This window comes from Pelophylax lessonae (genome assembly GCF_965119305.1).
Source record: "Pelophylax lessonae genome assembly, chromosome: 5".
Taxonomy (NCBI): domain Eukaryota; kingdom Metazoa; phylum Chordata; class Amphibia; order Anura; family Ranidae; genus Pelophylax; species Pelophylax lessonae.
Window position 1 is genome coordinate 67,860,242 of NC_138772.1, and position 13,242 is coordinate 67,873,483.

The following is a 13,242-nucleotide window of genomic DNA, read 5'->3' on the forward strand; positions in this document are numbered from 1 at the left end:
ATGATTAAAATACAGATAAATGTTAAGAATAATATAGAATGTGTGTTTCTTTATTTTAACTTTGCCTTGCACTGTGTGTGTTCTGATCATCTGTTCAGGTAAAGCTACAAGGTGCGTAGCCAGCTTAAGCCTAGTCTATGTTACTTGGGTTCATTGGATTGCTCTTAGGACAATGCTTGTTTCTGCTTGTCACTGTTGAGTGTTCTCCAGTGAACAGGTTGAAAAGATACAATATACTGGATTATGAATAACCAGTCAGTTAACCGATTATTGAAGGGTTTATGCCAGTGATGTTGGCTGTGGAAGAGAATAAATATTTGGGGACACATTTTAGAAAGGTCTTTGCCTGGTAAAGATGTAAATGTAGCAGGGACCAGTACATCCTCTTCTGGCTGCAGTCTAGGGAGGATGTAGTTCCAGAGAGGTCTGGTCTTTGCCTCCTAGGCCTTTTGCCTGGAGGAGAAAGCTAGAGCCAAGATATGCTGATTGTCCTCCCAGCTGCCTCTCTGGGTTTAGAGTGTCCTAAACTGAACTGTGGCAGAAGCCTGAAGAGCGCTAACCTGGTCTGTGGAAGAGATCAAGGAAAATGAAAGATAGTCACTCGTCTAGACCTATAGAATCTACATTTGCCTGTGGCAGAGGCAGAGGCATACAGGGTCTTACAACTGACCTGTGGCAGAGGTCAGAAGATATTGATAGTAAGTAGTCTGTTTGAGCTCTGTAAGATGTCTACAGAGTGGAGGGAATATTTCTACTCTTTTTTTGTATCCTTGAGACCAAGTGGTAGGCCAGGGTCCCACTTTTTTTCCATAAGGCCAGGGCTGGCAGTCACACTCACAATGATTTCAGGGTTCCTTGGGTTGCAAGTGGTCAGAGACTTCAGCTTATGGCACTAAAAAATCTATACTACCACAGACACAGTGTCTGAAGGGGAGCTCCTTTCTCCAAGACAAGCCATAGGGGTTGGTTCACTAAAACTGGAGAGTGCAAAATCTGGTGCATGGTAACCAATCAACTTTTAACTTCAGCTTGTTCAGTTAAGCTTTGACAAAAAAAACTGGAAGCAAATTGGTTTCTATGCAGAGATGTACCAGATTTTGCACTTTTAGTTTAGTTTTAGCTAATCAACCCCATACAGTCTCTTAGAGCAGAGGTCTCCAAACTGTCTAAACAAAGGGCCAGTTTACTGTCCTTCAGATTGGAGCCAGATTGTAGAAATTGGGAATAGAAAAGATCCCAACATCAGTGGGAGGAATGGTGTCCCATCATTGGTGTCAGTGGGAGGAATTGTGTCCAATCATTGGTGTCGTTGGGAGAAATTGTGCCCCATCATTGGTGTCTTTGGTGGGGGTTGTGCCCCTTTCACTGGTGTCAGTGATGGGAATTATGCCCCACTGTTGGTATCAGTGGATAAAATAGTGTCCCAGAGGGCCGAATAAAAGCAAGCAAAGGGCTGCATCTGTCCCCTGGGCTGTAGTTTTGGAGACCACTGTCTTAGAGGTTACTCCTAACTATCTTCCCCAGGTAACTCTACCTTCCAATTGGAGGATATTTTCCCAAAAGGGTACTCACAAAGCATGGCAGTTTCTTTTGTCAATCGATTTTATGAGAATCCTTATTTGCTCACTCAGCGGGCCAACTCTTCTGCCCTGGCTCCCCTCACATTTATAAGCAAATCTCAGATGCCTTAAATAACAGGACCATTACCTGACAATGAAAAAGCTGGACCTACCCTGATACATCATGTACCCTCAACCCCCTCTCTCCAGAATAACTGAGCCAATCAAGTGCAAGAAAAGGATTGGGGATTTGAAGTCTATCTGTTGCCATTAGGATGCAGGAAAGTCAATTAAAAATCCAGCAGCTCCTAAGGGGATTATTGTTACACATTCCATAGCCAACTGTAGATAAATATATACAGAAGGTATATTATATTGACACTTTCAGCAGCAACAGTTTTTTTTTTTTTTTTTTTGTGAGTTGACTGTTCTGCAATTTTAGCTCCATTTTACTTTAAGGAAAGTAGAGTACCACAGTAAATCCTTCAACTGGTTCTGGAAACTCATTATTGAACCTATTCTAGCTGAAGGCAATTTGGACAGATTTATTTCAGACAGGAAGTTTGCACCAGCGTCTTTGTTAAATTGCTATTAGCTAAATTGTTTCTTTAACAAGTTGTGTAGGCAAGATGCAAAGAAAAGTTGACCTTATCCCTGTAGAATTTTGTTCAAAAATTGTTGCTTTCAGAACATTCATTTGATTACCTAGGAGTTAAATGGGGTGCTTTGATAAAAAAGTTTTGACCAGAGTGAGCAAAAAAAAAAAATGAAAGGACAAGGATAAAAAATGTTGGTGAAACTTTTCAAAACACTCATTTCTAATTGTTGGATTCAGTCCCGGTCGAGAAAAATCGTTACTAGTGTGCATGCACTTGTCAAAGTTAATCCAGAAATAGAATGTTCATTCTATGAAAATCAAAACATTGACATTGTACCTGAATGAGAATTTATTGACAATTAGTGAAGTCCATGAAGTCACCATCAAATGGTCAAATGAGAGCTTTTATCACTTCTTATCTGAATGTTCAAACTCTACAGGTGTAAGGCCAGCTTAACCACTTTAAGACCTGAAGATTTTGCTGCTCAATTTGGCACTGCGTGAATTTAACTGACAATTGCGCGGTCATGCAATACTGTACCCGAACAAAATTTACATCCTTTTTTTCCCCACAAACAAAACTTTCTTTTTATTGCGCTTTTTATTTTTTTGCGATATTAATAAAAAAAGAGCGAAAATTTTGCGAAAAATTGACATTTTCTACTTTGACTGTTAAAAAATATCCAATATATTTTTGTCATATATTTAGGCCAAAATGTATTTAGCTACATGTCTTTGACAAAACAATTCTCAATGAGCGTATTTTTATCCACTTTAAGACTGGAAGATTTTACCCCCTTCCTGACCAGGCCATATTTTGCGATTCAGCCCTGCGTTACTTTAACGGACAACTGCACGGTCGTGCGACGCTGTACCTAAACAAAATTTACATCCTCCCCCCCCCCCCCCCACAAATAGAGCTTTCTTTTGGTGGTATTTGATCACCTGTGCGATTTTTTACTTTTTGAGCTATAAACAAAAAAAGAGCGACAATTTTGAAAAAAAAAAAAAACAATATTTTTCACATTCTGATATATAACATTCCAAAAAAAAGTGTTTTTAACATTTTAGGCCAATTTGTTTTCTGCTACATATTTTTGGTTTTATATCATTTTTATTGTTTTTTTTTTTTTACTGGTAATGGCAGCGATCTGCGATTTTTTGCAAGACTGCAACATTGCAGCTGACAGGTCGGACCCCTAACTGACATTTTTGACAATTTTGGGGGGACCAGTGACATTACTACAGTAATCAGTGCTAAAAATATGCACTGTTCCTGTAATAATGACACTGGCAGGGAAGAGGTTTACACTGTTGGTGAACAAGGGGTTAAATATATGCCTCATGCTTATTGATGTGTGTGTGTGGGGGGGGGGGGGGTTCTGTGACACAGACACAGATCGCAGGTTCAGCTATGCTGAATCCTGTTATCTCCTCCTGTCTGTCACAGAGAAGATCTGCCTGCTTTTTTTACATAAGCAGGCGGATCTTTCCCATTTTCCCAATCGCCGCCTCTCCTCCTCCGGCCCGACTCCCCTTGTGTCTAAACACAGTGGGAGCGAGCCTCCGCCGCCAAGGTCACTAGGAGTCCAGCGACATAGGTCTACGTCGCTGGACCCAGGGGGGCCGACCTGCCGCAGTAGTAGTACTGTGAGCGATCGGCAAGTGGTTAAAGCAATATTAAACCCAAAAGCAAACATTTATTATATTGCAGCTTACCAATGGCTGCATTCTTTCTTTTTTTGGCTTTCTTTCTTTTATTTTCATCTAGTGATCCAGCCTGTAGGTCTTTTGTTTTTCAAATGAACAAGCTCTCTTGCAGCAGTACCAAGTTATGGGGATGAGACAAACCATTTAAAACTGTCAGGGGTGCTTAAAATCATCAATTGTATTTATTTATGTAAATCCTTTATCCCAAAAGAATAAATAATGTTTGCTGTAACAGCTCATAAAGTATTAGCTGGAGTTCAGCTTCAATTTGTTTGTGTATTAATAATCTGCTAGTACAGCTAACACTCCCCTCCCTCTAGACTGACAATCGTGAGTGGGGACTCTCTAATGCAGGAGATGTGTTACTGGTCAGATCCCCAGGTGAAAACAGAGGGAAAAAAGCCTAAAAAAGAAAACTAACGCTGCTATCACATCTAATGATTAGAATGCAATATAACTTTTTGGTTTTGGGTTTAATATTGCTTTCAAGTTAACAAAGTTGTCAATAATTGAGTTTGTATCCTGGACCATTGGTACTATGTAAAAATATTCATACATGAAATTCTTATTTAACCACTTGCCGACCAGCTGCCGCATATATCCTGCGGCAGGTCGGCTCTATTGCTCGAAACAACGTCATGCAGTAACCAGTAGGGGTGCGCGCGCATGCTGATTGGCCAGAGGTGGGAGCCAATCAGCAATGTCCACCGCCTACCCGCGATCGCTCCCCAGAGAGACAGAACGGCGGTCTGCCTATGTAAACAAGCTAGACCGCCGTTTGGTCACAGATGAACACAGGGATCTTGTGTTCCTGCTATTCAGGAAAACAATATCTCTATGTTCATCTAGTGAGTCCATCCCCCAAACAGTTAGAAAGACAAGAGAACGGTCGCCCAGGCGGGACTTTATATGAGGTTGCCACAATAGTCATGAAGAGTCAAAGAGTAAAATTTATTAGTAGAGTAAAAGCATACAATAGATATAATTGTATAGCCATAAGCATAGTTCCAAAACATGTACAGCATGTAGGAAACAATTGACAAAATAACAACATAGCAGCAAATTGCGCATGATGACAGCATTGCAGCATCCGTGTAGCATAGTATTGGGTATATCGGTATTGAAAACTCTACGCGTTTCGTGGGTCTAATATGCCCACTCATCAGGAGTATATAAGTAGATCTGTCTAAAGTAAATAATAAAATATCAATATTTGCTGTGCGTTTATATTGGCCAACAACTGTGAAGTTTCAACAAATGTATGACCCAAGTGGGGAAACAACACTTACATTGGGCCAAATCAGATTGAAAAATGCTGCCATGAGGTGGGGTGCCAACGTCTGATCCGGGAGCTGAAGAGACAAGAGTACCCACAAGAAAATGGGGAGCCAGGCAAGGAAACATATGTCATGGAGAATGTGATCAATTAGAGATGATATGACACTGGCTGAAAATGCAAGGAATTATATATCAAAGTATTAGAATATGGGCTGTATCACATAGTGAAACATGAAAGTATTCAATGTACAAGGTATGTTCCAGCAGAAACAGTGTCAACATTAGAGAAGAAAAAAAAGTGTTCTTTTAGACACTTCACTCTTTCAGTCTTTCACTACTCCCAGCATTGCTGTTTTTAGAACAGGCATCACCCTGTGAGCTCATTACTCTATGGTTCCTACACAGTGGCGGCCCATGCATAGGGGGCACCAGGGCACCGCCCCCCTGCCCCTAAAAAAAAGAAAAAAAAATTACAAAAAGAACAAATAAAGTTGGGAAAAAAAATTGGGTTCGCAGGCATATGCGGTGGCACTGTTGGTTATGGGGGGCTGCCGATTGGCTGCCTTCTGGGGGCGTAACCTGGGCGCAAGTCATTGCGATTGGTCACCCCCATTTTCCTGATATCCTGGCTGTGATTGGTCCAGGCTCCAGCCTGGACCAATCATCATCCAGGACATCCGATTGCGACGCCGCTGACGTCGCAATGGGGGCGGTGCTGGTGCGTGCATCAGTCACTCACCGTCACCGCCCGGTCAGCTTCCCGCCGCCGAAGAGGAGTCCAGTCCTGAGAAGAAGCTGGCGCCGGTGACCCGCCGCAGAAGAGGCCGAGAGGGAGAAGCGCCGCTCACCTTCCCGCCGCCGAATGAAGAAGAGGAGAGGGAGAAGCCGCCATGACTCACAGGTAAGTGCACTGCTCTCAGTCGGGCACGCACGCATAGCTCTGCATTGGGGTACAGTACATGTATACTGGTGGTCACTGGAGGCACGCACGCATAGCTCTGCATCGGGGGACAGTACATGTATACTGGTGGTCACTGGAGGCACGCACAGCTCTGCATTGGGGTACAGTACATGTATACTGGTGGTCACTGAAGGCACGCACGCATAGCTCTGCATTGGGGGACAGTACATGTATACTGGTGGTCACTGGAGGCACGCACGCATAGCTCTGCATTGGGGTACATGTATACTGGTGGTCACTGGAGGCACGCACGCATAGCTCTGCATTGGGAGGCATGTATACTGGTGGTCACTGGAGGCACGCACGCATAGCTCTGCATTGGGGGACAGTACAGGTATACTGGTGGTCACTGGAGGCACGCACGCATAGCTCTGCATTGGGAGGCATGTATACTGGTGGTCACTGGAGGCACGCACGCATAGCTCTGCATTGGGGGACAGTACAGGTATACTGGTGGTCACTGGAGGCACGCACGCATAGCTCTGCATTGGGGTACATGTATACTGGTGGTCACTGGAGGCACGCACGCATAGCTCTGCATTGGGGTACATGTATACTGGTGGTCACTGGAGGCACGCACGCATAGCTCTGCATTGGGGGACATGTATACTGGTGGTCACTGGAGGCACACACGCATAGCTCTGCATTGGGGGACATGTATACTGGTGGTCACTGGAGGCACGCACGCATAGCTCTGCATTGGGGTACATGTATACTGGCTGCACTGGAGGCACGCACGCATAGCTCTGCATTGGGGTACATGTATAATGGTGGTCACTGGAGGCACGCACGCATAGCTCTGCATTGGGGTACATGTATACTGGTGGTCACTGGAGGCACGCACGCATAGCTCTGCATTGGGGGACATGTAAACTGGTGGTCACTGGAGGCACGCACGCATAGCTCTGCATTGGGGTACATGTATACTGGCTGCACTGGAGGCACGCACGCATAGCTCTGCATTGGGGTACATGTATACTGGTGGTCACTGGAAGCACGCACGCATAGCTCTGCATTGGGGACATGTATACTGGAGGCACGCACGCATAGCTCTGCATTGGGGGCATGTATACTGGTGGTCACTGGAGGCACGCACGCATAGCTCTGCATTGGGGTACATGTATACTGGCTGCACTGGAGGCACGCACACATAGCTCTGCATTGGGGGACATGTATACTGGTGGTCACTGGAGGCACACACGCATAGCTCTGCATTTGGGGACATGTATACTGGTGGTCACTGGCTGCACTGGAGGCACGCATGCATAGCTCTGCATTGGGGACATGTACGCTGGTGGTCACTGCATTGGAGGCACGCACGCATAGCTCTGCATTGGGGACATGTACACTGGTGGTCACTGCATTGGAGGCACGCACGAATAGCTCTACATTGGGGACATGTATACTGGTCACTGCATTGGGGACATGTATGCCGGTCACTACATTGAAAGGGGGCATTTATACTGGTCACTATATTGAAGGGGGCATGTACTGTGGGGTTTGTGCTAGAGGCCTGTACTGTGGGGTTTGTGCTAGAGGGCCTGTACTGTGGGGTTTGTGCTAGAGGGCCTGTACTGTGGGGTTTATGCTAGAGGGCCTGTACTGTGGGGTTTATGCTAGAGGGCCTGTACTGTGGGGTTTGTGGTTGAGTTGTTTGTGCTTGAGGGGTTTGTACTGTGGGGTTTGTGCCACTCTCAATCCATGTATCCCATAATAGGATGTCTCTCACAGTATATCCCATAATAGGGCCCCTGTTCCCTATTATGGGATATACTAGCACTGATGGACCCCTTAATATGTGATATATTGGGAGAATTGGTTCACGCAAGCAAAATACAGGGGGCAAAATGGGTGGAGTCTATAAGGGGTGGGGCTTCTGAGAAATGGGAGTGGTCAAAATGGAAGGGCGGGGTCTTGCGCCCCCCCATCTTAAAACTTCACCAGCCGCCACTGTTCCTACACCTGTCTCAATCTTACTATATATTTTTATTTGTATCATCTTTATTTTCATTATATTGATACTTTTTTGTACTTTCAATATCCTGAGATACTATGTTTCACTATTTATGTTTACTCAACCAGTGTTATGAAACCATATGAGCTCCCCTACCTCACTCTATTTTATTTATCACAGCTTTCTCATCACTATTCCTGGTCATTGGTTACACTGTGATCAGCACTTTTTCTGGGAATCTGCGTTTTTCTTCGGTGCTTTCTTTCGTTTTTTTTTTTTTCTTTTTTTTTTTTTTTTTTTTTCCTTCTCTAATGTTGACACTGTTTCTGCTGGAACATACCTTGTACATTGAATAATTTCATGTTTCACTATGTGATACAGCCCATATTCTAATACTTTGATATATTATTCCTTGCATTTTCAGCCAGTGTCATATCATCTCTAATTGATCACATTCTCCATCACATATGTTTCCTTGCCTGGCTCCCCATTTTCTTGTGGGTACTCTTGTCTCTTCAGTTCCCGGATCAGACGTTGGCACCCCACCTCATGGCAGCATTTTTCAATCTGATTTGGCCCAATGTAAGTGTTGTTTCCCCACTTGGGTCAACTACCAACTGCCCCAAATGTTGGTAGCACTTGTTGCACTGTCAAGCCCCATTCAGCCACAGCAGCTTTTAGTCTCTTATAGAGTTTTACAGGTTGCCAGTAGCGGGGCTGGACGCCAATTTTGTGCCTTTCAACCGCTAAACACCCCATGTGCATGAGGCTTAGGTCTATCATATCAGTCTTCTCCACACAGCAGACCCCGTGTGACTGGTTCGTATCTTAGAGGTTATTCAGCAAGGATGCTACTTGCACTTCCTGATATACAGTCAGCCGCTATAGGAAGAACAGTTGTTGGCAAATATTAACGCACAGCAAATATTGATATTTTATTATTTACTTTTAGACAGATCTACTTATACTGTATACTCCTGATGAGCGGGCATATTAGACCCACGAAACGCGTAGAGTTTTCAATACATATATACCCAATACTATGCTACACGGATGCTGCAATGCTGTCATCATGCGCAATTTGCTGCTATGTTGTTATTTTGTCAATTGTTTCCTACATGCTGTACATGTTTTGGAACTCTTATGGCTATACAATTATATCTATTGTATGCTTTTACTCTACTAATAAATTTTACTCTTTGACTCTTCATGACTATTGTGGCAACCTCATATAAAGTCCCGCCTGGGCGACCGTTCTCTTGTCTTTCTAACTGTTTGGGGGATGGACTCACTAGATGAACATAGAGATATTGTTTTCCTGAATAGCAGGAACACAAGATCCCTGTGTTCATCTGTGACCAAACAGCGGTCTAGCTTGTTTACATAGGCAGACCGCCGTTCTGTCTCTCTGGGGAGCGATCGCGGGTGGCCGGTGGACATTGCTGATTGGCTCCCACCTCTGGCCAATCAGCGTGCGCGCGCCCCCCTACTGGTTACTGCATGACGTTGTTTCGAGCAATAGAGCCGACCTGCTGCAGGATATATGCGGCAGCTGGTCGGCAAGTGGTTAAATAAGAATTTCATGTATGAATATTTTTACATAGTACCAATGGTCCAGGATACAAACTCAATTATTGACAACTGTGTTAACTTGAAAGCAATATTAAACCCAAAACCAAAAAATTATATTGCATTCTAATCATTAGATGTGATAGCAGCGTTAGTTTTCTTTTTTAGGCTTTTTTCCCCTCTGTTTTCACCTGGGGATCTGACCAGTAACACATCTCCTGCATTAGAGAGTCCCCACTCACGATGAAAGAGCACAGGGGGCACCTTTGGAAAAGCAGCATTGTCAGTCTAGGGGGAGGGGAGTGTTAGCTGTACTAGCAGATTATTAATACACAAACAAATTGAAGCTGAACTCCAGCTAATACAACATTTTAGGGATGGAGATGTACACAATTGCAAGTGCTAGACCAGTTTTCTTTTACCAAACAGTTAGAAAGCGCCCTAGGGACACACTTAACCCGTTGTTCGCCCCTGGTGTACCCCATCCCTGCCAGTATCATTAGTACAGTAACAGTGCATATTTTTAGCACTGATTACTGTAGTAATGTCACTGGTCCCCCCAAAAGTGTCAAAAATGTCAGTTAGGTGTCCAATCTGTTCGTCGCAATGTCGCAGTCCCACTAAAAATTGCTGATCGCTGCTATTACTAGTAAAAAAAAAATAACCAAAATGCCATTAATCTATCCCCTAGTTTGTAGACACGATCATTTTTGCGAAAACCAATCAATATACATTTTTTGGGATTTTTTTTACCAAAAATATATAGCAGAACACAAATTGGCCTAAAATGATGAATACATTAGATTTTGTTTTCTTTTTATTGGCTGTGTTTTATAGTAGAAAGTAAAAAATATATATATATATTTTTTTTTTCAGAATTGTCGCTCTTTTTTTGTTTATGTAATAAAATAAAAAAAACTCAGAGGTGATCAAATACCACCAAAAGAAAGCTCTATTTGTGGAAAAAAAACACTGCACAATTGTCAGTTAAAGTAACGCAGTGCCATTTCGCAAAAAATGGCCTGGTCAAAACCTTCCGGGCCAGAAGTGGTTAAAGCGGTTGTAAACCCAAAATCGGGAACACGAAAAAAAAAAAAACCTGCAAGACAAAGGCATAATGAGCTAGTATGCATTGCATACTAGCTAATTATGTATTACTTACCTTAGAACGAAGCCCCGACACGGACCCCCGGACATCGCTGCGGGCGCTGCCATGATCCCTCGCCGTCTCTTCCGGGTTCGGCGGCTCCGGCGCGGTGATTGGCCGGACCCGTGAGAGTGATTTTCCGGCAAGCTCCCGGCAAGCAAAACTGAAGGTCCCCCCGGACCTTCAGAGCGCATGCGCCGCTCGCGTGAGCGGCTGCATGCACTGGAAATATCTCCTAAACCATGCCGGTTTAGGAGATATTAATTGTACCTACAGGTAAGCCTTATTATAGGCTTACCTGTAGGTAAAAGTGTAAAAAAGCGGGATACTACCGCTTTAAAGACATTAGTTAATAAATATGCTCTTTTAATCCAATGAACTTGTGTCCTTGTCCAATAAAGCTGTGACCTTGTCCTTGTCCTTTCAATTCAAGATGTCTTGGGTATTATTTGGGTAATGCTTAAATTGTTGTGTAATTGGGTTACAGTCAACTAGGCCAATGGTTCTAAGGCTAAGCGGTCATGATTCTCCAATACTGAACAAAGATCTGATTGCTTGATATGGGATTCATCCATCACTCTTTACTATGTCTTGATAAGTATTTGTATCCATTGTGTTATAGCAAAGGATTTCTGTTTATTTTGTCTCACTTGGTAACTCAGTTATTCCTTTTGTCCACAGAAATTTTTACTTTAAATGGAAACGCTAATGGTCAGCCCTGCGTCTTCCCATTCCAGTTTAACAACAAGTGGTATGCGGACTGTACTGTGGATGGAAGAAGTGATGGTGGTCTCTGGTGCTCTACAACCGCCGACTATGATAAAGATAAGATGTATGGATTTTGTCCACGTACAAGTAAGTGTTGTGTTTGGTCTTCCTGGTGATGAAGTTCCAGACTTAACTTTACATTATCAGAACAGTTGTGATGTATAGGTCCCAAAAGCTTTACATATAATATATGTAATTCTGTTTAAAGAATGAGGTATATGTTTGTTGTCACCATTAGCTTCATTAAAATATCCAAGGACATAAAACTTATCTGCAAATATTACCTTTTACCTTTTATATTTATTTTAATTCCCAATTAATCTGCTGCCTCAGATGTCCTTGTGTTGCCTAAATCAGGGGTCACCAAATTTTCTGAACAAAGGGCCAGTTTACTGTTCTTTAGACTTTAGGAGGTCTGGATTGTGGCCAGTGGGAGTAGAAAAGGTCCCGACCTCAATGGGAAAAAATAATGCCCCGTTGTTTGTTTCAGTGAGGGTAATTGCACCCCATTATTGGTGTAAGTGGGAGGAATTGTACCCCATCATTGATGTCATTGGGCCAACTTGTTTGTGTCATAAGGAGGAATTGTACTGCACTATAATAATATAAATGCCTCGCACTATAATAGAAATTAAAATAAAAATTAAACTAAATAAATAAATAAATGCGGCTGCTTCTACTAAATCAAAATAAATGGCAATAGTGAAAAACACGAGAATAAGAATAAGTGAATGATACTTAATAAAACAAAAGTACTGCGAAACCAGAGTACTAAAACAAAATCCAAAAATAAATTAGCGAAAAGTCCAAAATGAATGTACAGTCCCCCAAAATAAAAGAAAACTTAATTCAGTGCATGCTCAAGTAGAAGTGAGTCCGGAGAATAGAAGATAGCTTAATCACCAATTGTACTGCATTGTTGATGTCAGTGGGAGAAATAGTGCTCTATTGTTGGTGTCAGTGGGAGGAAATGTGCCCCATTCATTGGTGTCAGTGGGGAGAATTGTGCCCCATTAATTGGTGTCAGTGGGGAGAATTGTGCCTCATTCATTGGTGTAAGTGGGGAGAATTGTGCCCCATTCATTGGTGTTAGTGGGGAGAATTTGCCCCATTCATTGGTGTCAGTGGGGAGAATTGTGCCTCATTCATTGGTGTAAGTGGGGAGAATTGTGCCCCATTCATTGGTGTTAGTGGGGATAATTTGCCCCATTCATTGGTGTCGGTGGGGAGAATTGTGCCCCATTCATTGGTGTCAGTGGGGAGAATTGTGCCCCATTCATTGGTGTTAGTGGGGAGAATTTGCCCCATTCATTGGTGTCGGTGGGGAGAATTGTGCCCCATTCATTGGTGTCAGTAGGAGGAAATGTGCCCCATTCATTGGTGTCAGTGGGGAGAATTGTGCCCCATTCATTGGTGTCAGTGGGAGAAAATGTGCCCCATTCATTGGTGTCAGTGGGGAGAATTGTGCCCCATTCATTGGTGTCGGTGGGGAGAATTGTGCCCCATTAATTGGTGTCAGTGGGGAGAATTGTGCCTCATTCATTGGTGTAAGTGGGGAGAATTGTGCCCCATTCATTGGTGTTAGTGGGGAGAATTTGCCCCATTCATTGGTGTCGGTGGGGAGAATTGTGCCCCATTCATTGGTGTCAGTGGGGAGAATTGTGCCCCATTCATTGGTGTTAGTGGGGAGAATTTGCC

At 43.3% G+C, this 13,242-nt stretch overlaps 1 protein-coding gene across 1 annotated transcript in view; it reads left to right on the forward strand.

Annotated features, from left to right (window-relative positions):
* The window catches only part of LOC309556052 (macrophage mannose receptor 1-like), a 161,324-nt gene that overhangs the window by 12,822 nt on the left and 135,260 nt on the right, over positions 1–13,242 (forward strand). Inside the window, exon 3 of the mRNA XM_082258344.1 lies at positions 11,458–11,631. Within this exon, the coding sequence (XP_082114470.1) occupies positions 11,458–11,631 (174 nt within the window). The remainder of the gene's footprint in view (positions 1–11,457; positions 11,632–13,242) is intronic.